We start from the raw sequence: 27,027 nt of genomic DNA, 5'->3' as shown, positions 1-27,027 counted from the left end.
GGTCTCGAACTCCTGACCTCAAATCATCCACCCACTTTGGCCTCCCAAAGTGCCAGGATTACAGGCATGAGCCACTGCGTGAAGCCAAATGCTTCATTTCTTTTTTTCTTTTTTTTTTGTTGAGAGGGAGTCTCACTCTGCCGCCCAGGCTGGAATGCAGTGCCGCAATCTCGGCTCACTGCAAGCTCCCGGGTTCACTCCATTCTCCTGCCTCAGCCTCCCGAGTAGCTGGGACTACAGGCGCCCGCCACCACGCCTAGCTAATTTTGTTTTGTACTTTTAGTGGAGCCGGGGTTTCACCGTGTTAGCCAGGACGGTCTCGATCTCCTGACCTCGTGATCCGCCCGCCTGGGCCTCCCAAAGTGCTGGGATTACAGGCATGAGCCACCGCGCCCGGCCTGCTTCATTCCTTATACATTTGAGTTGGCCATCTGAGATTTTGTTTCTACTACACAGCACTACGGCAAGGATTACGCGAAACCACCTAGTCCCTAGTATGGTTCCTGCCATGTAATCAGGACACAGCAGATCGCAGCTGGGTATTTTCCATTTTCCTCCGGATCTGCTCTGCACCCTTCTCCACTGGCCCTCAGCTGTGGGAAGCTGACCTCATGGACTGCAGGCAATGCGCGTAATTGCCCTATGGGAGGCACCAACAGGAAATGGGAGGGGCTGGGAGGGAAGAGCTATGAGGTATTCGCTCTGTGGGTCTGGCAATGGCTGTGTTTCTCTCAGCTCCTGCCTGGTGGCCCCCTCCTACCGGCAAATCTCTCACTGAGGTTCTGCCCGCTCTCTCTGCTCCTCCAGGCGTCGGGGTGGCAGGGCATTCCTGCTCTTGCTGGCCTCAGATGCTTCCCTTCTTGTGTACCCTTAACCTGTGCCCACTTCTGTAAGTAGTCCCTTCATTACACTCTTAGGAACTACCTCTCTGGAGAATGCCACTGTTTCCTGCGGGGACCCTAGATGATACAACTGTTATTAGTATTACCTTTAGTTTGAGATCACATCTGATTCTCTGTGTGATCCTGTGGAGTCGGTGACTCTTTCTGAGCCTGTTTCTTCATTTCTTAAATGTGAATCCAATACCCCCAGCTTTTGCTTTCCTACTTCAGAGGGATATTGTGGGAATTAAATGAGTCAATAAAGGTGACAATACTCTGGGAAAAAAATACAATTGTGACCCTTTTGTTAGAATTATTAAAAGTAACAATAGTAATAAGATTGTTCCTGCCCAGAGATCTCTTCTGATCCCTCTCTCTTCACTCCAGCACAATAGCAGTGACTCAGTCTTTGGTCCTTGGCAAAGCCATTGTCCTTTTCTGCAAAGTCTTATGCTGCAGAAAGATGAAACTTTGTGATCGGATACAGCACATAATTCTCAGAGCTGCTGCCACCATTTGACAAATGCCACAGGGTTCTAGGCTGTGCTGCAGCCCCTCAGAGCAGACCCAGGCCTGCCCTTGCAACCCCTGGGCTCTGTTTGCTGCTCACAGAAGACTGCTGAGAACCAGCCTGTGGCCCTGGCTGAAGCCACTGAGCATCCAGGATCCCTCCTGCCTGAGTAGCAGATGGATAAGGCCTAGCTTAGTGAGAGCTGGTGTGGACTCAGGTTGCTCCAAGCTCCTGGCAGGAAGAAAATTGCTAGTGGGGCATGCATGGCCGGGTGAGCTGGGATAGCCCCAGAGCGGAGAGCGAGGACAGCAGCCCTGCTGGGGGCAGTTTCACTTTGCTGTGCCTATTTTAAAACAAGAGCATGTCCCTTGAGAGCTTCTCCTGCCTCTCCTTCCAGCCACTTAATCCATCCGGTGTTTCCACGATCTCCTCTTCCCAATCCAACCCGCCACCAGGCCTGTCAAGGGACACCTGGAATAGCAAAGCTCATTGGTGGCCTCTGCGTGATCAAGATATCTTGCCCCGTGCGGTGGCTCACACCTGTAATCCCAGCACCCTGGGAGGCCAAGGTGGGCAGATCACCTGAGGTCAGGAGTTCAAGACCAGCCTGGCTAACATGGTGAAACCTCGTTTCTACTAAAAATACAAAAATTAGCTGGGCGTGGTGGCATGTGCCTGTAATCCCAGCTACTTGGCAGGAGAATTGTTTGAACCTGGAAGCTGGGGGTTGCAGTGAGCCGAGATTGCGCCACTGCACTCCAGGCCTGGGCAACAGAGCGAGACTCTGTCTCAAAAAAAAAAAAAGTTAAAAAAGAGATATGTGGGCCCCCAGTTGTTTAAAATCAGGAGTCAGTACCCCTGGAGCTGCAGAAAGAACTCTCCTGAATCAGTTTAGGACTATGTTCTGTTGCATGATGCAGAACGGTGCCTACAGTGAGTTCTTTGAACAGCTTTCTCTTTTCTTATTTCTTGCCCCACTTTCTGCTTGTAAAAAGGCCTAGAGGTAAGCAGCCCTGGACTGTTGCAGCTACTCAAGAAGGTGTGGCCTTTGCTTCCTGGCACTCAGATGGCAGCTGACCTCTAGGTATGCATCATTCACATCTGAGACAGGAAGGAGAGGGAAGGACCGAGGGTGAGGGGCTAAATGAAGCAGCCAGTGAGGTCCATTCCCTTTCAAAAGCTGACCTGAAGCCTCAACCCAGGACATCACCAGCACATCTGGGTCACATGGGCTTCTACGGTCTGGCCTGGGAATCTAGACCCTCATTAACTACATGGTACCCACTGGGAAGTCTGTTCTAATCCCACACTCGGATCCAGTTGACATTTTTGACATGGACCAGACATCAGATTTGACACGTCTGATTATAGTTGATACAGTGAAATGCCTGTATCAACTATAATCAGATTTATCAAGTCCAGCCGTGAGGCTGGACTTTGGAACCTGGGTGGGGTCTGGAGAGGGAGAGAAGGAAGGAGAGAAATGTAGGTGGAACATCAGTGTAACAAGGCTGGGGAAAGTTCTGAGACTGATGGCTACTTTCTGAGGTGGTCCCCTACAGCAAAGCTTCCCGGAGCTCACCTCTGCTGAGAAACCCCTCACCGAGCTTCCCTTTCTGTCTGGTTCTGTTGAACGGAAACGACATCTGCTTCCCACTCCCTGAAACTTCTCTTCAGGGTTCCCGTCATTGGCTCAAGCTATGGGAGAGGGCGTGTGAGACCCAGGCCTTCCGGAGGCTTCCAGAGTTAGAGCACTCCCACGGACAGGAGACAGAACTGCCTGTGGAGAACTGCATTATAGCCAAGCGCCGGGATATATATTTATCTGTGCCTGACATTCTCATCTCTTTTTAAAGGAAAAGCCACACATTTGGCCAAAAGATGAAGTGGAAAAAATGTACTGTTGAACAAATATCCAGGATGGTTGCTCAGAATGTATAAAATGATGAACTGTGTGGAAAAATCATGCCTGTGGCAAATTGTCAGCAGGCTATATTTGGGGGTCCGAATGCAGGGCCCCTGCCAACTGAGTTCACACAGCCTTAGTGTTTTTCCACTTCTATTTATAGCGATGCACATATTCACACACAAAAAATGCAGGGGACATTGGACTTCGTTTTTAAATGATGAAAATGTTCGAAATGTATCTGGTTTCAGCACGTGAGAGCCGCTCTGCTGTCTACGATTAGCCTTGCTTACTGAAGAAGGGATTAATCAACGTGGGGAAAACAACGTAATAGGATCCTTTGGGAATCTGAAAGGCTGAAAACAACTTTTTTCTCTATTTCCTTTTTAAAATGTAATTCACTTCAACAAAACTTTATTGAGCACCAACGATGCAAAATGTTGAAATGGACATCTGATTGTTGTCTCTCAGCCTCCATTCCTCCTGCCCCTTTTCCAGCAGCCATTGCTTCTAGTTGGAGAACCACGTGTTTCCAGCGAGGGAGATTCTTCTTTCCAGCTTCAGATGTTGAACACAAGACCTGGCTTGGCCAATCAGGGCAAGCCATCCCCCTGGGCACAGTGATTGGTTCAGGCCCACCCCGAGCTGGACCAATCAGAGTGAAGAGTGAGACTTTGGCCCGGAATGCTGAAACAAAGACTGAGCCTTAGTGTTGGATTTGAAGGAAGAAGCCCCAGGAGCTGCTGAGAGCTGTTTTATAACCATGAGGTGAGTCAGCCTTCCAATAAGGCTAACTGCAGAAGGTGAATGAAGAGACAGGAATAAACTAGAACCACCAAAATATTTCTTACCTAATGCCATTCTTATTCTGGGGTTTTCAGTCATGTGAAACTATAAATTCCTCTCATTGTCTAAGTCAGCTGGAGTTAGGTATTTTTGCACTCCCAACCAAAAGCATCCTTGGTGATACAGGATGGATTAGGGTGTACTTCCTGGAGGAAGTGGCGCAGAACCTAAAACTTGAGGATGGGTTGGATTTGGATGGGAGAGGACAAGAATGTCCTGGCGACTGAACAGTTGCATGTGGCTGGGAGAGGAATGAATCCTATTCCAACGCAGCTGACCCTAGAAACACTGGGCTGGTGAGATCTTGGCATGTAGTGAAGGACACACTAAAGAATTCGGTCTTAATCTTGCAGGCAGTGTTTGTGTGGGTGTGATGGCAGGTTGTTCTCTTCTTTCTCAAATCCCTCCTCAGGTACCAGTTCATTCATCGCATTCACATTTGCTGTTCGCAGCTCAAACTTTATAGCAAGACAAAGCCAGAATGTTCAGGTGAAGAAGCAGAGAATGGCTGTGTGAGTTTCCTAGGCTGTCGGAACAGAGAGCCACAAACTGGGTGTCTTCAATCCATACAAATTTAATTATCTCACAGTTCTGGAAGCTGGAAGTCTGAAATCAAGGTGTCAGCAGGGCTATGCTTCCTCTAAAGCCTCTAGGGTAGGAACTTCCTTGCCTCTCCAGCTTTTGGTAGAGAAGTTTTTGGCTTATCCCAGCTTACTCCAATCTCTGCCCTGTCTTCACATGGCCTTCTCATGTCTCTGTGTCCTGGCCTGTTCTTCCAAGGACGCCAATCATTGGGATTAGAGTCAGTCTAAATCCAGGATGATTTCATCGCACAACACTTGACTAATTACATCTACCAAGATCCTATTTCCAAATAAGGTCATATTCTGAAGGTTCTGGTGGCATAAATTTTGGGGGACACTATTCAGCCCACTACATTGGCCAATAACAAAGCCAACTGACGCTCCATAATTTATGTCAGCTAAACTATGGAGCCCCTCCTGACGTCTGTGCTGGGACCCTCGGTGGCACTGCTGGACTCTCAGTCTTCCTGTGAACCTAACCAGCTGTGTCCTCTCTTTTAAAAATTTATTTTTGTTTGAGATGGGGTCTCACTATGTTGCCCAGACTGGGAGTACAGTGGCTGTTCACAGGAGCGATCACAGTACACGGCAGCCTCAAACTCCTGGGCTGAAGTGATCCTCCTGCCTCAGCCTCCCAGGTAGCTGGGACTACAAGAGCATGCCACTGTGCCTAGCTTTGTGCTCTCTCTTAGTAATTAGAATAACTAATTTACTATGGAGGAAGTACTGTGACAAAAGCTTCCTGCTCAAACTTAGGCACTCTCCTCGGCTTTTGACATGTCAAGGATTTTCAAGTAAGGAAAAAAGAGAGAAAGAAGAATGGGCGAGGAAGGGATTATAACCCCACTTTTCAGATACGACTCTAAAAAACTGAAGCAACTTGCTCAGAGAATGGAAGAATGCTGAGATGTGAGGGCACTCTTTCTAACTCCAAATGTGTGCTTTTTAACCTCTTACTTCTTTCTTGGCTCAGAAGGAAAACAAATAAAATATAGCATGAAAGTCTAATGAATTATGTTGAGGCTGGGCTATCCAAGATGGCCAATTAAAGGAGAAAAAGAGAAGTTCACTGTGCAGTATGTTTAAGCCCCGAGCTCCACCTATGAATTTACAATTTTTGCTTACAAGAACCTTCACTTGCATCATGTTGGGAAAGAATAAGCCCGAAGGAGATTAATCTGATGCCTTCAGGACCTTTTGTTTTCAGGCTGAGCAGTAGCCTGACAATGGTGGGGGCAAATGGAAAGGAAAGCCATTTGGTGGCAGGGATCATCCAGTTTATAAGTATAAAAAAGTTGTGACTCAGCTTTTCACAGGGACCCAGGAGAGGGACTTTGAATTGAGTCATTATGGATTATTCTCTGAATCCAATAGGCCAATAGGCCAATAGGCCAAAGTGTTTTATGGCTCAAGAGGTTAAACTAGTCTGGGACATGATTTCTTAAGATTTTAGAACCAAACCAAGATATATCACTCTTCTCATGTGCAAAGTCATGGTGCATTTGTGCCTGGCATTCTGTGTGTGTTTCTGGGGGTTTAATCTCAAGAAAACTACTGTAATTCCTCATTTGTGTTACTGACAGGGAAAAAGATCTCCATATAAATGAAATTTCCAGGTATTTGAAGAGTAACCAACTGAGAACTAAAACATTTTAACTTTGAGCCTTTGGGAAGGGCTCTTTCCAAATGGTAGTACACATCTGTGCACTTTTCTAAGACTAGGAAATGACATGATGATTTAGGGTCACCAGTAGGAACACCATTTATCATATGGACTAGACACAGTGATGATGTCAGTGGCAAGATACTAGAGTGGACAGAGTCTGAGCTTTGAAGTCGCCCTGACCAGCTTTGAATTCCAGCTGCCTCCTAGCAGCTATACAATCTTGTAGGAGTGACCTAACCTCTCAGCCTCAGTTTCCTTATATATAAAATGGGGGTAATAATTCTTACCTCCTGGGGTCATTGTGAGGATTAAATGAGATAATATGTATCTATTAGATACATAGTGTGTACATAAAACTTTCAGCAGCATACCTGACAAATAGAATGTGCTCACATCATTATTATCAACAATACAAAAAAGTCAGCTGTTGTCGTTATTGTCCCTACAATAACACTACACTAACTATCCCAAGATTGTTATTTTCATCGTAAGGACATGGAGTTCATTGGGTTTTATATCCATTTGTGTTTTTTTTAAATGTTTGCTTTTTAGGGGGCGGGGGTGGTCTGGTTACTTTCTTGCTGCAGCTCTCTTCCTGTGTGGGAGTACTTGCCAAAACATGACTTCCCCATCCTTTCTCATTCCATTCATTTATCCAACACGCATTGGTGACACAATGCAATGTGAGAAAATACATGCCAGAAGAGTCCCAAATACAATGTTTTGAGAACTGAGAGGAAAGGGGGATGAATAAATGAAGAATGGATGCATGAGTGTGTCACAAATGAAGAAATCGACAGGAAGGCCGTAAGAGCAAGGGGCAAACACCAGAGCGCTTTCCATATGCCTGATAGAGTCTTCCCAAAAGCACACACCTCACTTTCCATTGTCATCAAATATCAGCATACACCATCATAGGGTTTGCCTTTGGCATGAATGATCTGGAAGAATCTCGGAGGTCCTCAAGCCCCTACCCTTCAAGATGCAGTAATGGAAACATTGGTGTCTCAAACCCAACAGGTCCAACGTACGTATGTGTCACATTCACAGCCAAAGCAGCCCCTCTTCCCTCTATGCCTATTTCATATGCTGATACATCCAGGAAGACTGCAACAAATCTGAGAGGCATTGGGAATCGAAATTTCCTCTGCCTCCCACCTCCAGTTATCCCAGTGCAGATAACTCCAAGCAGGGATGACCAGATGAGTAGATCCTCAGCACACAGGCTGAGGATGACCATCAGACAACTAGGAACAGCCAACACCTTGAACTGGAGGTACTCCAAGAGTTGTGTTTTTAATTTTTGATGTTAGTTGTAAGATGCATTCCTTCAGAGCTATTAATTATGTAAGTAATAGTAGACAAATATGGACCCTGAGGAAGGGAACCAAGGGAAGGGGGCCTGAATTTTCTGCTCTTTTGGGCGGGTGATGACTCCAAGTCATTATAATCTAGATGCATCCTTACTATGCAGCCACAGCTTGCTGAGATCTGAGCACATAATCAGATACACTGACATGGATGTTACCGTGTGGACAAGGAATGAGCAACCTTGAAAAATGTATCTTTCCATATGCTGTTTTGGTTTTAAGATCTTGAGAAAGAAGTCCAGGAATTCACAAGCTTGAAAAGGAGATGCTGAGGCCACTGTGAAGACTTGAAGGCTTTTGCCTTGGAGGCAGTCCCAGGCCCACCACTCTCAGCAAAGGTCTCCTCCTGCCCTTTCCCAGATCTAACACAGGACAGCAGGCGGAGAGGAACCGCCCCCTTTTCCTTCTCACTATTCTGGCTCTTGTTAGAGTGACAGTGGGATGGGAACTAGGACTCCTTGTCATTGCCAGGGGTTGCCTTGAAGGACTGGAGTCTGAGAGTAAGCAAACTTTATGACCCACACAACAAAAAAACCAGCTTCAGGAAAGCTTAATGGAGTTCCTGGTGTGAACTTAGAAGCAAGGTTTGATAATTAATTCTGACCTGGCTATTTGTGAATAAACAAAGATTAATACAGTGATTTCCATTTTGCTGAGTATTTTTCGGCCTCTGAACAGGACGGTCACATGGTTTTGCTCTTGTTTGCATGAAGCGAAATTCTGGGGTCCTCTCAATAAACCCATGAGAGTTTCTATCTGATAATGAGAGCTGGCTTCTTGTGTTTTTGAGGCAGAATTTTGACAGTGTTTCTTGTGCATTCTTCACCATCATTTGGAGCCACCACCTTGGCAACGTCTGTAGACAAGCAGATAAGGGACTCTCAAATCTACCCTTGAAGAGGAAGTGGCCCCAGAGTTCCGATAAAATCCTGCTGTATACGGGCTGTATGAAAGCAATTTGACCACTTGAGATTTTGAGTCTTAAGAATCTTTCAATTTCTCAGCCTCTGGCAGGAGTAAGAGAATAATATCCTGGATGTTTATAAAATTCGATAACCTTTTAAATCCATCCCACTTGAAGGAATAGCTAGATTTCTGGACCCCCATTTTCTGAGGCTTTCCAGGATGGATGCATGCTATCAGCTCCCCCTGCAGGTCTGACTCTTTCCTGACAGGGAATTCCTGGAGGTCCACTGAGAAAATGGATTCTGGAAGGGCTCTAAATTGTGTTGCACAGACGAAATGCTTCGACTGCTTGGAAATGACCCACCTTTCTGCTGGAAGCCACATGTCCTGGGAATGCACCAAAGTCTGAATCTGTCAGTACCTTACTATGCTGCAGGAAAACAAAGTCCCACCCAGAACTCCAGTGCCCAGGCAGGACCTTCCTTGCGCTAAACGCGCTTTAGAATATTCGATTCTCTCTCTTCTTTGTAAGCACTGTGGCCCTGTGGTAAATCCATCACAGATAAAATGGCCTCTACATGAGCCATGTGCTAAAAAAGGATACGTACACCCATTGTGTGTTGAGTCTAAAAGTTGTTTCTCAAAAAGTTTTGGATTGTCCCAAATTTTATATGTGAGTTTGCTGATTCAGTCATTCAATAAATATTGTGATAGACATTCTGCTATGTGATTGATATGTGATAGACATTGTTTTAGGCACCCTGGATAAAGCAAGGGACCAAGGCAGGCTAAGACCCCATCCTCATGGAGCTTCAGGAACAGCAGTGACGACATAGAGTAAACAAGTGCATGAACATGTGTGGTGTGATTTCATGTGGAGATGGTGCTATAAAGAAGAGTAAAACAGGATAGGCTGGGCATGGTGGCTCACGCCTGTAATCCCAGCACTTTGGGAAGATGAGGCAGACAGATTACTTGAGGTCAGGAATTTGAGACCAGCCTGGCCAACATGGTGAAACCCCATCTCTACGAAAAAATACAAAAAAATTAACCAGGCATGGTGGCACATCCCTGTAGTACCAGTTACTTGGGAGGCTGAGACAGGAGAATCACTTGAATCTGGGAGGTGGAGGTTGCAGTGAGCTGAGGTCGCGCCACTGCACTCCAGCCTAAGCAACAGAGTGAGACTCTGTCTCAAAAAAAAAAAAAAAAAAAAAAAAAAAAAAAAAGCTGGGTGCAGTGGCTCATGCCTGTAATCCCAGCACTTTGGGAAGCCAAGGTGGGCAGATCACGAGGTCAAGAGATTGAGACAATCCTGGCCAATATGGTGAAACCCCATCTCTACTAAAAATACAAAAATTAGCTGGGTGTGGTGGCAGGCACCTGTAATCCCAGCTACTGCGGAGGCTGAGGCAGGAGAATCGCTTGAACCCAGAAGGCAGATGTTGAGCTGAGATTGTGCCACTGCACTTCAGCCTGGTGACAGAGCAAGACTCCATCTCAAAAAAAAAAAAAAAAAAGAGTAAAGCAGGATAAAGAATTGGAGTGATTGGGGTGTACTCTTTTTGAAAGACTGGTCAAGGTAGGTTCAGTTAGAAGCCTACATAAAGGAAGACAACAACCCACGTGAAGATGTGGGTGGAGAGCATTTCAGGAGAGGAGGCGGCAAGTGCAAATGACCTGAGATGGAAATGAGCTTGGTGCGCTCCAGGAAAAGCAAAAAGGCCAAGAGAGACAGGACTGCAGAGTGCTAGGGAGTCAGTAGGAGGAGATGGAGCCCAAGAAGTCGGCAGGGTACATGGTGTAAAGAATATGGCAAGGAGTTTGGATTTTATTGTGAGATGGGCAACCGTCGGAGCCCTTTCAGTAGAGGAGTGAAGTGATCTAATTTACGGTTTTAAAACTTCCCTTCTGGCTACTATGTGCAGAAAAGACTCAAGGAAGACAGGTGTGGAGCCAGGGAATCTCAGTGGGGGGCTATTTTATAATAGAAGCCCTCTGAGAGGTGCTGGTAGTGGTGAGACGTAGGCAATTTCTGGCTGTATTTTGAGGACAGAGCCACAGGACGTGTTGGTTAATTGGATGTAGGAAGTGAGATAAAAGAAATAAATCCGGCTGGGAGCTGTGGCTCATGCCTGTAATCCCAGCACTTTGGGAGGCCGAGGCGGGCGAATCATGAGGTCAGGAGATCGAGACCATCCTGGCCAACATGGTGAAACCCTGTCTCTACTAAAAATATAAAAATTAGCTGGATGTGGTGGCGCACGCCTGTAATCCCAGCTACTTGGGAGGCTGAGGCAGGAGAATCGTTTGAACCCGGGAGGCAGAGATTGTAGTGAGCCGAGATTGCACCACTGCACTCCAGCCTGGGCGACAGAGTGAGACTCTGTCTCAAAAAAAAAAAAAAAAAAAAAAGAAAGAAAGAAAAGAAAAAGAAAAAAGAAAAAAAAGGAATAAATCAAATATGACTCCTGGGTTTTTGGCCTGGGCAACTGGGCAATTAACTGAGATTGGGAGGACTAGGGGAAGAACACATTTGGGTGGGTGGAATCAAGAGTTCTGCTTGGACAAGTTAAGTTTAAGAAACTTATTAGTCATCCATCTGGAGATGTCAAGCAGGCAGTCTGGAACACATGCTCGATGCAGGAATAACGAGGAGAAAACTATTTATGGAAAGAGGAGCTCCGTTCTGTAATACATTGTGACACCTGGTTGTGAGCCTTCTCCTCTCCTAGGTCTTGGTTTTCTGTTTTGTAAAATGATGGGCTTGGCTGGTCTCTGAGGGTCTTTTCGGTCATGCAAGTAGAAAAGAGAAGATTCGCATTGAAATTCACTGAGCAACAGGAGAGGGCTAGGCCTGCTGCTGGCCGGACATAAAACCGTGAGACGGAAGACCCCAAGAAGACTGGCAGCTTATCTTAGGAATCTGAATTGGAAATGAGTCTTTGCAAAGCAATCACAGGCTTGTTCGAAAGTGGGAGTTTTGGGGAAGGCAGCAGTTTAGCAGCAGCAGATGAATTTGCTCAAAGCAAAGCGGTATAAAACTTGGTATAAACAGGATTTGCAGGGAAGACAGTGAAGTGATGCTACTTCACTTCCTGGATCCTCTATCACTGTAACAGGTAAATATGAGCACCTGTGTCTGCCAGGAACATTGACATTTAATAGAGAATTTTTTGTTTTGCTTTTTGCTTTACCTGTTTTTCTTTTTTTTTGAGACTGAGTCTCGCCCTGTCGCCCAGGCTAGAGTGCGGTGGCACGATCTCGGCTCACTGCACCCTCTGCCTCCCAGGTTCAAGCAATTCTCCCGCCTCAGCCTTCTGAGCAGCTGGGATTACAGGTGGGCGCCACCACGCCCGGCTAATTTTTGTATTTTTAGTAGAGACGGGGTTTCACCATGTTGGTCAGGGTGGTCTCAAACTCCTAACTTCGTGATCCGCCCGCCTCGGCCTCCCAAAGTGCTGGGACTACAGGTGTGAGCCACTGCGCCCAGCCCTTACTTTACCTTTTTTGACACTGGCCTACATTGCCTGGATACACACGTAGTTTATTTTGTTTTTTCTTTCATTTTTCTGTTCATATTTAGTCTTCTCACTGTACAAAGTGCTTTCATATTTCTGAACACCACATTTGGTCAGCATAACAGCCCTGTGGCTAGGAACATAATTAGATAATCCTGTTTTGGAGATAAATAAACTGAAGTTCAGAGAGGTTGAGTAACTCGCTCAAGACCACCCAGACAACATAAGGATGAACCTACTTTGAACCCAGGTTTTATGGATCCCTATGATTTCCTCTTTCTCATTATTCCATTTGGTCTTCCAAATGGAGAGGCTTGCTAAAGATTACTTGGCCAATTCCTGGATACTCTACGGCACAGTTGATTATTTTGTGCTTTTCTTTTCAGATGGGAATATAAAAATGACACTGGTTTAGGTTTTCATGTTGCTTTATAAAGCCTCCCCGGTATTAAGTAGTGAGGCACGTGGTACACTTCTGAACTAGTGTTTTTTTTTGTCTTTTAAAGTCTTCCAAATACAACTCTTAGACACTATAACAAGTTTAGGAGTATTTGGGTTTTCTCTTCCACAGTGATGTTCAGCAGAGGGGAAGGAAGATCTTAGCAATACTGTCAGTGGAGGGAAGGCTAAAGTGGAAGCTTATGCTTTTCAGCTTCTATGATTTGGATGATGAGATGGCCAGGTGATTCTAATCCAGAAGTGCTTTCTAATTTGTTGTAATTACTATTGCTGTGTAACCAATTATCCCTAAACTAAGCAGCTTATAACAACCATTTGACTACCCTCACAGATTCTGTGGTCAGAAATTGGACATGGCAGTGGGATGGCTTGGGAGCCTCAGCTGGGAAGACTTAATGGCTAAGAGTGACTCAACAGCTGGGGGTTGGAATCCCAGGAGACATCACCACTTACTGTCTGGTGGTTGATCTGGCTGTTGGGCGGAACCTCAGCAAGGGCTGTTGATTGGGGAACCCACATGTGGCCTTTCCAGAAGGCCTGGGCTTCCTTACAGTGTGGAGGTTCAAGGTAGTGGTACTTTTCATACGGAGACTCATGGCTCCAAAAGCATGAGCCCCAAGGAACAGGGAAGAAACTGCATTGCCTTTTTTTTTTTTTTCTTTTTTGAGATGGAGTCTCACACTCTCGCCCAGGCTGGAGTGCAGTGGCGCGATCTTGGCTCACTGCAAGCTCCGCCTCCCGGGTTCACGCCATTCTCCTGCCTCAGCTTCCCGAGTAGCTGGGACTACAGGCACCCACCACCACGCCCAGCTAACTTTTTGTATTTTTAGTAGAGATGAAGTTTCACCATGTTAGCCAGGATGGTCTCGATCTCCTGACCCTGTGATCTGCCCACCTCAGCCTCCCAAAGTGCTGGGATTACAGGCGTGAGGCACCGTGCCCGGCCATTGCCTTTTTTAAGGTAGCCTCAGAGAGCATCACTTCTGCACATTCTATCAATTGCAAGCAAGTCCCAAGCCTGCCTAGATTCAAGGATCCAGGACATAGACCCTGCCTCTTGATGGAAGGGTGGCAAGGTCACACTGTAGGAGAAGATGCGGGATGGGAGATATTGCCACAGTCATCTATGGAAAATACCATCTGCCATTCTAGTGAGGATGTCTCACCTCTGGGCTTTACTAACATTAGTGAAGGGACGTGCTCATCTGCCAAATGCCATTAAAGTATTGCTGGGGCTGTAGCTCATGGCCAGTTACAGCTGCTTGGGTTGGAATCAGATCTCTCAACCAACCAACCAACCAACCAATGCAGGAACCAGCCTATCTACAGCAACACCCTCTAAGAGTCAAATACTGGGCCAAGAGCCAAGTATGAATTAAAAAGGCCCCTACCCTCAAGGATCACCTGAATCTTAAATGTTAGTGTACATAGAGCTAGCTGGAGTAAAAGTTTAAACTATAGATGCCTGTCTGCCTTCCTTCATTCTAATTCAGTTGTCAGTTCCAGCTGCAGCACAGGAATCTGCGTTGTAACAAGCCCGTAGGTGATTCTAGCATAAGAGATCCGAGGGGGGCACTTTGAGACTCACTGATCAGCAGAACTAGTGCTTTGAGACTGGGCATGGTGGCTCACACCTGTAATCTTAACACTTTGGGAGGCTGAAGCAGGTGGGTCACTTCAGGTCACGAGTTCAAGACCAGCCTGGTCAACATGGTGAAACCCCGTCTCTACTAAAAATATAAAAATTAGCCAGGCATGGTGGCACACACCTGTAATTCCAGCTACTCAGGAGGCCGAGGTGGAAGGATCGCTTGAACCTGGGAGGTGGAGGTTGCAATAAGCCAAGAACATGCCATTGCACTCCGGCCTGGGCAACAGAGTGAGACTCTGTCTCAAAAAACAAAACAAAACAAAAAAAACTAGTGCTTTGGTCCAGAGAGTGAGCTTGGGTGCTTTTCATAAGTCATTAGCTTTCAGTTTGCCTGGCTTCTCTCCTTGAATCTTACTAGCTGTGGTAGGTTAGATTGTTGTGCCTGTTTTTGATTTATAGCCTGGCAGCCTCAAAACCATCCTTTTTGCCTGCTAGTGAAAATGAATCTGGGCCTTTTACATATTTTTTTCTTCACTAGCTGGCACAATTTTAAGCTTTGTCAGTAGAGGGCGCTAGAGAGATGCTGCAGACGAAAAACGGTTTGCTTTCTGGTTCCCACAGGCTTGACCCACAGCCTGCTTTAAGGAGTGGCTTCTCCAGCGAACAGCTCCTAGAGCACACATAGCTTCTCAAGCACACAGCTCCTGCACAAACTGTGGTGCATCTATGCAGTGGAAAATTATTCAGCAACAAAAAAATGAGCTATCGAGCCACAAAAAGACATGGAAGAATCTTAAATGCATATTGCTAAGTTAAAGAAGCCAGTCTGAAAAGGCTACAACTGCATATCATTCTGGAAAAGGCAAAACTAGAGAGACAGTAAAAAGACCAGTGGTTGCCAGGAGTTAGGGGTAGGGAAGGGGAGATCAATAGGTGAAGCACAGGGGATTTTTAGGGTGGTGAAACTATTAGGTGTGATACTGTAGTGGTAGATACAAGACCTCATGCACTCAGCAAAACCTGTAGAGCTGTACAACAGAAAGAGTGAATCTGAATGGAAACTATAGACTTAATAATAACGCATTAATGTCAGGTCATCAATTGTAACAGGTGTACTACATCAATTCAAGATGTCATTAATAGTAGGGGAAACTGTGCACAGAAAGACGGGGTTATATGGGAATTTTGTACTTTGCAGCATTTTTCTGTAAACCTAAAATTACTCTAAAAATATAATCTATTTTTAAAAGTCATTGAAGGCAAAAATAAAAGGTTCAGCAAATGCTGATTTTAGAATTTTAGGTCCCCCTCCTACAATTCTGCCTAGAGTATTTGATTATTTCTTTTCATATTTACAGTGGCACAAAGGGAAAATAATGGACACTTTACGTTTTACCTAAGACATTTTGCAGTTCTACATAGATACTCACATTTCATTTTCATTTTTATTTATTTATTTTTTTGAGACAGAGTCTCGCTCTGTTACCCAGGCTGGAGTGCAGTGGCGCAATCTTGGCTCACTGCAACCTCTGCCTCCTGGGTTCAAGCGATTTTTGTGCCTCGGCCTCCCGAGTAGCTGGGATTACAGGTGTGCACCTCCATGCCTGGCTAATATTTTGTATTTTTAGTAGAGACAGGGTTTCTCCATGTTGGCCAGGCTGGTCTCAAACTCCTGACCTCAAGTGATCTGCCTGCCTCACCCTCCCAAAGTGCTGGGATTACAGACGTGAGCCATCATGCCTGGCCTTTTTTTTTTTTTTTTTTTAATCATATTCAACTCACCCATTCAAAATGCTGATGTATCAGCCAGGCGTGGTGGCTCATACCTGTAATCCCAGCACTTTGGGAGGCCGAGGCTGGCGATCACCTGAGGTCAGGAGTTCAAGGCCAGCCTGGCCAACATAGTGAAACCCCATCTCTACTAAAAAACAAACAAACAAAAAATACAAAAAAATTAGCCAGGTGTGGTGGTTCACGCCTGTAGTTCCAGCTACTCGGGAGGCTGAGGCAGGAGAATCACTTGAACTTGGGAGGCAGAAGTTACAGTGAGCTGAGATCGGGCCACTGCACTCCAGCCTGGGTGACAGAGTGAGACTCTGCCTCAAAAAACAGAAAAGAAAAAAAAAAGCGATCAATGTTTTTACTTTGTAAGCCATGGTTTTATGTACAGGGTGTACTAAAAAATCTTCATAGGAAAAGGAGAGTCCGTGGAAAAACTAAATTCTCCCTTTCAGATTTGTCCACTGTGTGGTAGTGGCAACAGCAATTTCTGGAAGAAAGGTCTTGGATAGCACTGCCAAGTTGCAGCTTCATAAACTATCAAGTGAGCTGTTTTCCGTGAGGACAACTCACACACTTGCTATCACCATACACAGTGAGCTACTAAAGATACCGCAGCTCTCAGGGCTGACGTCAAGCGGATATGAGAATGCAACACAGCTGATTGCCTGCTCCAAGTCCCAAATTGGAAACATGAGCTTGCCCACATAAGACATTCCAACTAACTCAACAAATGAATCCTCAAATGCTCCTCACGATCATTTGTTTTAAAAAGCTCAAGTGATTTTTCATTGTCTCAGACTGCTGCTGTGGAAGGTTGCCTATTAGAAAAAAAAAAAAAAAAACAAGGACAGAATCAAATGGAATATTTCCTAAGGCAGGGAGGAAAGAACAAAGTATTAAAAAGGACAAGAAGTCCCACTGCTGTAACAGAGATAGAGATTCCTGATCAAGAAGCCACATTTTTAGGAAAGTGGGATGTGCCGTTTTATTTTTAAAATGAGATGCAATCAATGACACACGCTGTACAGCATGTATTCTGTGTACTAGCCTCTCCCCTGGTTTCATATTATTTTTCTACCCTTATTTACCCTTTGCCCCAGTTTTCTTAACTCTTTGAGAAAATACTGTATCTTTTCATAAGATGTTGGAAATCCTATTTGATACATTGTGAAGTGAAAATAAGTAGAAAATGCCATATTTTGAGCATTAATGATAACTTTCTAAATTTGCTGCAATGGATTATTTTTGGTGACTCTACTTAAAATACCTCAAATCAAATTCCCTACTTGAGTATAAGCATAAATATTCCAGATTTCTGAAATCAAGATTTAAAGAGTTATTCCAGCATACATGTATATACATACACATCCATGTAACTTTCATGAGACATGTATTACAAGCTGTTCGAACTACCGTTCCAGAGGTTCACTGACCAACGAAAATAACCTTAGTAGTGAAGTACAAAACCAAATCCAGAAAGCAGTCCAGGGGTTTAGTCAGATTGCTTCTTCTCACCGAGCAGCGTCATACAGTATGTATTCCTACCCATGCACACTGGTCAAGGGAAGAAAGAAGTGGTCAGTAGTAGGAGGAATGGGCTTAGGTAGTGATATGGTTTGGATTTGTGTCCCTGCCCAAATCTCGTGTCGAACTGTAATCCCCAGCGTTGGAAGTGGGGCCTGGTGGGAGGTGATGGGATCGTGGGGGCAGATTTTCCCCTTGCTGTTCTCATGATAGTGACTGAGTGCTTACGAGATCTGGTTGTTTACAAGTATGTACTGCCTCCTTCGCTTTCTTCCTCTTGCTCCAGCCATGTAAAATGTGCCTCCTTCGTCTTCTCATTCTGCCATGATTGTAAGTTTCCTGAGGTCTCCCCAGCCATGCTTCCTGAACAGCCTGCGGAACGGTGAGCCAACTAAACCTCTTTTCTTTATAAATTACCCAGCCTCAGGTCATTCCTTATAGCAATGCAACAAGGACAAACTAATCCAGGTGGTATGGTCATCATGATTTGATAGTTAATGTTTGCCTGTTTGCCCCAACTGCTGAAGAGCTGTCTGACAATTAAGACCATCTCTAGTAACTACAGCACGAGCTGAAAGAATTCCACACCTCAAATTCCATAGCCTGACAAGGGGTCACCTTCATTTTTAAAGGGAATATGGCTTGTGAACCGTACTGTCTGGGGTCCGAATCCTGGCTCTAGTATTTCCCAGTTGTGGAGTTTTGGGCAAGCATGCCCTCATCCTCCTGAGCCTCAGCAACGACACTTATCTGACAAGGTAACACAAATATTAACTGTTTCTCCTAGTCCAGGGGCCGGCACCTGGTATGGGCTCAATAAATGGCAGTCATTATTATGAGTAGATAATTATAACAATAATAAAGTGTTAGAAAATTCATGAAAGTACAAGAGGCTTGAAATTTCTATAAACCACTCCCCAAACATGATATAATGTTTACCTACAACCCAGTTTTTCCTTTTGCACCAAATAAAATCCAGCTGTGCAGCTGAGAGGCAATGAAATTGAGAAGAATGATTCTAAATTGTTGTAAATATATTTTCAAAGGATTGTAAATATATTTTCAAAGTTAAATGTAAAATGAGAGCCTGTTTGTAGACAACTGAGTTGGCTTGTGATGACATTTTTTACTAAAGCTGTCAGAGGATCTGAAAGAATTTTGCAAAGTACTGGACATGATGTTCAGCTTCTTTAGAAAGCTGATGAGCACTAAGCAATATGTTGCCTTGTTGTAAATAGCAAATCAGTGTCATGGTCTTTACTCTCCTTCACCAGATTATGTGATCGAATAAGTAACCACATGTTAGGTGGAAACAAATTGTAAAAGGCTTTTAACTAAGCAACATTTCAATATTTGTTTGTTTTTTTGAGACACGGTCTCTCTCTGTCACCCAGGCTGGAGTGCAGTGGTGCGATTATAGCTCACGGCAGCCTTGATCTTCTGGGCTCAAGTGATCCTCCCACCTCAGCCACCCGAAGTGCTGGTATTACAGGCGTGAGCCCCCGTGCCCAGCTTCAATATTTCTTTTAAGTGTGGTTTTTTTTCACTGCCAACACATTTTTATCTTAATGTTACCACCCAAGTCAACCAGAAGTCATTTAAGAAATAGCTGGTGTAGAAAATAATTTTGCAAAATGAGAAATCAGTTCAAAGGCTGGATTCCAAACTGGCATGAGCCTGTCCCCAGTGTTGGTGTCTCGTCTCCATGTGGTCTTTTGCCAACTCATCTGCTTTTGCCCCCGACCTGCTCTTGGGCTGAATCCAGTGCAGATCCTCATGCATTTAGGAAGGGTGTCTGAAGGCTTACTCAGCAGCCACCAGTCATCATGTCTTTTCTATTTTCTATTACCACATTCAGTTACAAACAGGTACACAAATATGAAGAGAAATGGAGGGCAAGGGACGTAAGATGGTGCATGTTTCTCCTGCCCTGGTAAAACGTCTTCTCTGGCAATATTATCTCCGTTGGTAGAATGGTTGCCTGTGACAGGAAGAGGTCGTGGGGGTAGGCAGAGCAGGGTAAGGTTTTAAACAAATTCTTTTTTGCAATATTTACTGATTATTTTATTTTTTCTCCATTGAAGAGACTTTTTCTTTTTTTGCTCTATTCAGCCATTTTATGCTTTAACTCTGCAGACAATAACAAAAAATACACTAAACTACATTTAGACAGATGGGAAGAAATGGAGAAAAGAACAATTACTCAAAACACTAAGCTGAAGCTGAGTGTTGTGGCATGCACCCACAGTCCCAGCTACTCAGGCAGGAGGATCGCTTGAGCCCAGGAGTTCAAGGCTGCAGTGCCATGATTGCACCACAGCACTCCAGCCTGGGCAACGGAGCAAAACCCTGTCTCAAAAACAAAACAAAACAAAAAACCCCACTAAGTTGATGAAAATGGTCAACTTTTTTTGCCTATGGACATCTACATGCGCCCGCATCATTTGTTGAAAAGATTGACCTTTCCCCATTAAATTGTTTTATCAGTTACACATTAAGTTTCTATGAGAGTAAGAAGAACAATAGGTTTGGAAGAAGGTTTGAAGATACAAGTCAAAGTCTGAAAGAGACTTGTTCTAATGTGGAATAATTCATAAGCTTTTCTGATTAAACTGTTAATTTTCATAGAATTATAGACTCACATGCAGTTGTAAGAAATAATACAGAGAACTCCTGTGGATTCTTTACACAGTTTCCCCAATGGTAAACTTGGAAAGTTATAGTAGAATATCACAGCCAGGATATTGACACTGATACAAAGTACAGGACAGTTTCACCATCATAAAGATCTTTTGTGTTGCTCTTCTAGAGATAGCCACACCTACCCCACCCCACCACTGTCCCTGGCCTCTGACAACCACTAATCTGTTATCCATTCTTTAATTTTGCTACTTCAATAATGTTATATAAATAGGACCATACAGGATACAACCTTTTGCAACTGGCTTTTTTTTTTTCCCACTCCATCCCGTTCCCTGGAGATCCATCCAAGTTATGTGTATCAATAGTTTGTTCCTTCTTACACACACTGGGGCCTGTAGGGGTTGGGGAGGGAGAGTATCAGGAAGAATAGCTAATGGATGCTGGGCTTAATACCTAGGTGATGGGATGATCCGTGCAGCAAACCACAATGGCACACGTTTACCTACGTAACAAACCTGCACATATTGCACCTGTATCCCAGAACTTAAAAGTTGAAGAAAAAAAATAGTTTGTTACTTCTTACTGCTGAGTGGTATTCCATGATATGGATGTGCCACAGTGTGTTGAACTGTTCCTCCTTCTCAGGACATCTGGTTGTTTCCAGGTTTTGGCTGTTACAGATACAGCTGTTATGAGCTTTCATGCACAGGCTTTTGTGTGGGCATAAGTTTTCATTTCTCTGGAACAAATGACCCCCAAAAGTGTAATTGTTGGGTCTTACAGTACTTGCCTTTAGTTTTATAAGAAACAAAACTGTTTTCCAGAGTGACTGTATCATTTTATATACCCACCAGCAATGAATGAGTAATCCAGTTTCCCTGCATCCTCACTAGCATTTGGTGTTGTCACTTTTTAAATTTTAGCTGCTTTTTTTTTTTTTTTTGAGACGGAGTCTCACTCTGTTGTCCAGGCTGTAGCGCAGTGGTGCGATCTCGGCTCACTGCAACCTCCGCCTCCTTAGTTGAAGAATGTGTTGAATCAGGGAAAAGTTATTATAAAGTAAAAAATCTAGGAGTATCTGGCAGTCGTAATGGGGCTATATGCCCCAAAGGGAAGCAGTGGCTTTGCTTCACCAAAATTGGACAATGGGGAGTAAACACTCAAGTGCTAGAGGACATAAAGAGAGAAAAGATGATAGCCAAGGCAAAAGCCAAAGCCAACAACTCCCCTCCACAACCACCCGTAGTATTTCCATCCCTTTATTAAAAACTACAAGCAGACGTATCCCTTCCCAAGCCAGGAAAAAACCTGTTTGTAGATCTAGGAGAACTCACCGCGCTTACCATGAATGTGTCCAATTGCCGGGTATGCGGGGGAGCCCGCATATGAGTGAACAGTGGCCATGGTTTGGGATAGACATTCCTCCTTACTTACTAGCATCCCAAAACCCCAGCCTCACTTTCACTTTCAGGAACGCCCGCAGTCCTGGACACTTACCAACCCAGTAAGAGGGACAGTGTGCATATCCCGCAAGTGGACTGATAAAACCCATCGAGCCATATAGGTGCAAGCCCTTGTCACCAAACCCTAACAGTCAACGCCTCCACAGCCGAGTGGTGGCCAAGGTTACCCCACGGAGCCTGGTCTCCCTCTAACTTAAGCTGCCTCAACTGTGTTCCATCAAAAAGGGCCTGGAACTGTACAAACACCACTAACCCTTATGCCACATACCCCCACCTAAGTGCACGATGGGTCAATCCTATGAATACCAGCCTACAATGGACTGCCCCTGATGGATTCTTTTGGATATGTGGAACCCAGGCTTACTCATGGCTACCTTATCACTGGCGAGGTCCTTGCTTCCTAAGCACAATTAAACCCGTATTCTTTTTACTTCCAAAGCAGGCAGGCGACACCCTCGGAGTCCCTGTGTATGATAACTTAAACAGAGAAAAACGATCCTTAAAGGTAGGAGGAAGCCAAAGATGGCGAGAGGACGAGTGGCCTCCGCAACGGATCATCAAATATTATGGTCCTGCCACCTGGGCTGAGGATGGTTCATGGGGTTATCGCACTCCCATATATATGCTAAATAGAATAATTAGACTACAGGCTGTTCTAGAGATAATCACTAACCAAACCGCCTCAGCCCTGGAAATGCTCGCGCAACAACAAAACCAAATGCACGCGGCAATTTATGAAAACAGGCTGGCACTAGACACTTATTAGCAGAAGAGGGTGGGGTCTGCGGTAAGTTTAATATCTCCAATTGTTGTCTTAACATAGACAATAACGGAAAAGCAGTTCTAGAAATCTATTCGAACATCAGAAAAGTAGCCCAGGTACCGGTCCAAACCTGGAAAGGGTGGGACCCGGCAAACCTTCTAGAAGGTGGTTCTGTAATTTAGGAGGATTTAAAACGCTGTTAGGGACAGTAATCTTCATCACTGGGCTCCTCCTGTTTCTCCCCTGGGTTATCCACTAATAATAAAAGCCATTAAAACTCTTACAGTTAATCGCCAGACAATCCAGATGATGCTCCTGCTACAATGACGCAATGATACCAACCCGTCTCTCAAGAACGCCCCCAAAAATTAAGGTTTTCTTTTTCCAAGGTGCCCATGCCACCCCCTGTGTCACGCCTGAAGTAGTTATTGAGTAAGTTGCCCCTTTTCCTTTTTTTTTTTATAACCAAATAGGCAGGAATGACAGATTCTCCCCAGTGCCTGAAAGCTTGAAGGGATGAATAACTCCTCCCTTCTCAGGCCCAGTCCCAAGGCACAAGGCCACTTGTGCCAGCAGCCAGCAGCGTGCATCAGCAAGACAGCAGAAGCAGGAAGACAGCCTGCCGGAAGACACCTACCCTGGCCGGAAGACATGTACCCCTGAAGATGGAGAAAGAGGCCGTCCGGGTACGACGTAGCAGTCACGTCAGACTGGGACACTTCCTGTTTAGAGAGGACTATAAAACTCCGGTCCGGTAATCACCTGGGGCTGACGCCATTTTAGGCCTCATCCCGCCTGCACCCAGGCACTCATTAAAACAGCGTGTTGCTCCACACTGCCTCGTGTTGTCTGTTGGTGCGCTCTCGGGGTTCAAACCGATACAAGAACCTTTCAAATGGTAGTAAGATTAAAGGTTTTTATTAATTGAGTTATTAATAACAAAAAAGGCACAGATCATAAATGTGCAGTTATGAATTTTGGCAATTGTATACATTCATGTAATCACTACCCACAACAAAAATAGAATGTTTCCACCACCACAAAAAGTTTGCAACACCCCTGTACCTCTTTCTAGTGCATTTCCAATCATGTCCTCATACCTACCTACCCCACAACCATTTTTTAATCTCTTCCAGAGCTAAGGCTTAATACATTGAATTTTACATAATCTTAGGATAGACTGTCCCACATAAAGGAGACTATCTGCAATAATTTATGTTGGAAGAATAAGATATTGATGTCAATTAATACATTTTGTGTCCTGGTTTAAAAATGCTCCTACTATTAATTAAAATTTTAAAGACATTTTCTTGTGAAAGTATAAAGGGATACTTTTTTCTATTTTCAACATTATGAGTTCAAAAGTTCATTCTGATAGAAAATTTTATTTTGTGTTTCAACTATGTATGGATAGAAATACAACTAGGAAGAAATATAGATGATTCTTTATACTTCTTTGCATTTTCCAAATTTTATGCTACAACCATGTATTGCTTTTATTGGTACAATAAAGCAATATCATCAGTGTAAAATGTACTTATTTTTTCATAATTATGTTAAGTCTCTTTATATTTATTTTGATCAAAGTGTCTTAGAGATGTGTTTTCAATTAAGAAGTCCCAGGGTCTCTAAGCTCACTGGCACTGTCCTGTTTTTCCTCACACAAATACTAACTGCTATGGACAATGACACAGTTCTGGGAAAAACCCATGAGAGATCATTAGAGATAAGAGAGAATATTCACCGTGTTTGTTTCACTCCCAGGAACAAGCAAAGTTTTGTTTCTCAAGGTTTTATTTTTATTTTTTTGAGACAGAGTCTTGCTCTGTCATCTAGGCTGGAGCAATTCTTCTGCCTCAGCCTCCCAAGTAGCTGTGATTACAGGCGCCAGCCACCACACCCAGCTAATTTTTTGTATTTTTAGTAGAGATGGAGGTTTCGCCATGTTGGCCAGACTGGTCTTGAACTCCTGGCCTCAAGTGATCCACCCGCCTCAGCCTCCCAAACTGCTGGGATTACAGGTGTGAGCCCACGCCCGGCCTCAAGGTTTTAATTTGCACTCTTTCCATCTCATGATACGTAGTACCATAGAATTGTCTTTTTCTTTTTTTGAAGAAAAATGGGTAGCAATTAAAAAAATAATGACAGCTTAGTATCATGACAACTATGATATGACAGACTTATCTGGCCATGTGCTGTTGAGATCTGAACACTCAAAATACCTCCAAACTGTTATCAATCAATCAATCACACTTCAGACAGCAAGCTAATTGTTGAATTCATATTTGCTTTACACGAATTCCCTATTTGTCATTACTATAAAATTAATTGCTAAAGTGCTTTATTGCTAACTGTGCTTACATAAATAAGCATAACTATTTTAATTGCTTAATGTCTGATTAGAATCACTATCATTAATCTTTGACACCAAAACATTTCTGATTAAATATTTTAAATAATGAAACGTAATTGGTAGAGCTCAGTTACAATGTAGTAACCTTTTTGGAGGGGGCATTATAATAAAAGTTTACAGCAGCACTGTTCACGAGAACTTTCTGTATGACAGAAATGTTCTCTGTGCTGTCCAGTGTGGCAGCCACTAGCCATATGTGGCTACTAGACACTTGAGATGTGGCTAGTGTGACTCAGGAATTGAATTTTACATTTCATTTCATTTTAAATTAATTATAATTTTGATTTAAATAGCCACATGTGGCTAGTGGCCACCATATTAGATGGTGAAGTTTTATAGAATAAGGCTTAAAACCAAAATAAAAGTCTGCTCCTACTATACACAAGTTTTTTTGCCTTGTATGAATTGGAAATTTAGTGTCTAAGAATCACTGATATTCATAAATTTGTGATAAACAACAGACTTGTTGAGACCAAAGTACTAAAAGGATACTTAAATTCGTTTTCATCTTCAGTGTGATTTATGGGAATATTAGGCCAAAGAAGAATGTTTTCCTTTTCTGATACAAAAGGAAGAGATCAATTCAGCAGAATTCATATTGTTTTAATTCCCATATAGTTAGGAAGTTATTATTAGCCTCAAATGGCCTGAACATAATGACTAAGATGAATATTTGTGTGTTTTGGTGTCAGACTTATTTCCTTGTAATTACAGTCATGGGCCACGTCATTACATTTTGGTCAATGGCAGACCACATATACAATGGTGGTCCCATAAGATTGCAATACCATGTTTTTACTCTACCTTTTCTACGTTGAGATACGTTCAGATGCACAAATACGTACTGTTGTTACAACTGTCTCCAGTATTCACTACAGTAGCCTGCGGTACAGCTTTGTAGCCTCGGAGCAATACGTTCTACCACACAGCCTAGTGTGTATGGGCTGTACTATCTAGGTGTGGATCAGTGCACCCCATGATGCTCACATGACAGAACTGGCCAACAATGCATTTCTCAGAACACGTCTCTGACATTAAGTGACACATGACTGTACTTAAAAAACTTGAAGTACGACTTCTCCTTAACATTATTGAGAAAGGGACATTTTCCTTTTGAAAATTACACCAGGTCAAGAGCTGCACCATCCATTCTTTTTCTTTTCTTTTCTTTTTTTTTCTTTTTTTTTTTTTTGAGACAGAGTCTTGCTCTGCCGCCCAGGCTGGAGTGCAGTGGTGCCATCTTGGCTCACCGCAACCTCCGCCTTCTGGGTTCAAGCGATTCTCCTGTTTCAGCCTCCTGCGTCGCTGGGATTATAGGCACACGCCACCACACCCAGCTAATTTTTATATTTTTAGTAGAGACAAGGTTTCTCCATGTTGGCCTCGACCTCCTGACTTTAGGTGATTCGCCCACCTTGACCTCTCGAAGTGCTGGGATTACAGGTGTGAGCCACTGCGCCCAGCCAGCACCATCCATTCTTAATGGAAGACTTACTTTCTTACTTTCTTTTTTTTTTTTTTTTTTTTTTTTTTTTAGACACAGTCTTGCTCTGTCGCCCAGGCTGGAGTACAGTGGCGCCATCTCGGCTCACTGCAACCTCCGCCTCCTGGGTTCAAGCGATTCTCCTGCCTCAGCCTCCCGAGTAGCTGGGATTACAGGCACCCACCATCATGCCCGGCTAATTTTTGTATTTTTAGTAGAGACCGGGTTTTGCCATGTTGGCCAGGCTGGTCTTGAACTCCCAACTTCAGGTGATCTGCCCGCCCCGGCCTCCCAAAGTGCTGGAATTACAGGCATGAACCACCACGCCCGGCCTACTTTTATCATATTCTTCACACACTCTAACCTCTCCTTCCTACATTTTCTGTTGTATTCTCTATTGCAGGGATGGAAACAGCTTCTGGGGAAGGCTTGCTTTGTGTTATTATCAAGATGACAATGTTCTAAGCCTCCAAGCGCAGTTTTGCAGTTGGAAAGGGCCTCAGTCCTGTCACCCCCACCCTGGTTGCTTTGCATTCAGGCCGTTAGGCCTGGACAGCCCCATGGATGCCATTGCTTGGCCTCTGCCACCTTTCAACAGGGACTTGCAGTGAGATGAAGAACAGCCTCAAATCCTCATGTGTCATTCCACATATGGGTTCCTCATTTAGACACACAGAATGAAGAGCATCTGTGTTCACCTTCTCGGCTGCAGGTC

The 27,027-nt window shown here is 44.2% G+C and overlaps 1 protein-coding gene across 6 annotated transcripts in view; it reads left to right on the top strand.

Moving 5' to 3' along the window:
• The first annotated feature begins 3,201 nt into the window (after positions 1-3,201).
• The window catches only part of LOC117979073 (putative postmeiotic segregation increased 2-like protein 2), a 41,138-nt gene continuing 17,312 nt past the window's right edge, over positions 3,202-27,027 (top strand). The window contains exons 1-4 of one of the 6 annotated variants that reach the window (XR_004669707.3): positions 3,202-4,066; positions 17,834-17,929; positions 18,180-18,305; positions 22,890-23,861. Coding sequence is in view for 2 of the 6 variants with exons in the window: in XM_034952619.3 (XP_034808510.1) it covers positions 4,062-4,066; positions 17,834-17,929; positions 22,956-23,079 (225 nt within the window). In the remaining 4 variants the exon portion in view is untranslated. Of the gene's footprint in view, positions 4,067-17,833; positions 17,930-18,179; positions 18,306-22,702; positions 23,862-27,027 lie in introns of those variants that run through there. The other 5 variants (XR_004669704.3, XR_004669708.3, XM_034952619.3 and 2 more) reach the window with 5 other exon arrangements.

This window comes from Pan paniscus, chromosome 12, assembly GCF_029289425.2.
Source record: "Pan paniscus chromosome 12, NHGRI_mPanPan1-v2.0_pri, whole genome shotgun sequence".
Classification (NCBI taxonomy): Eukaryota; Metazoa; Chordata; class Mammalia; order Primates; family Hominidae; genus Pan; species Pan paniscus.
Note: the sequence above shows the minus strand (reverse complement) of the source record. Positions and strands in the feature narration are given on the sequence as shown.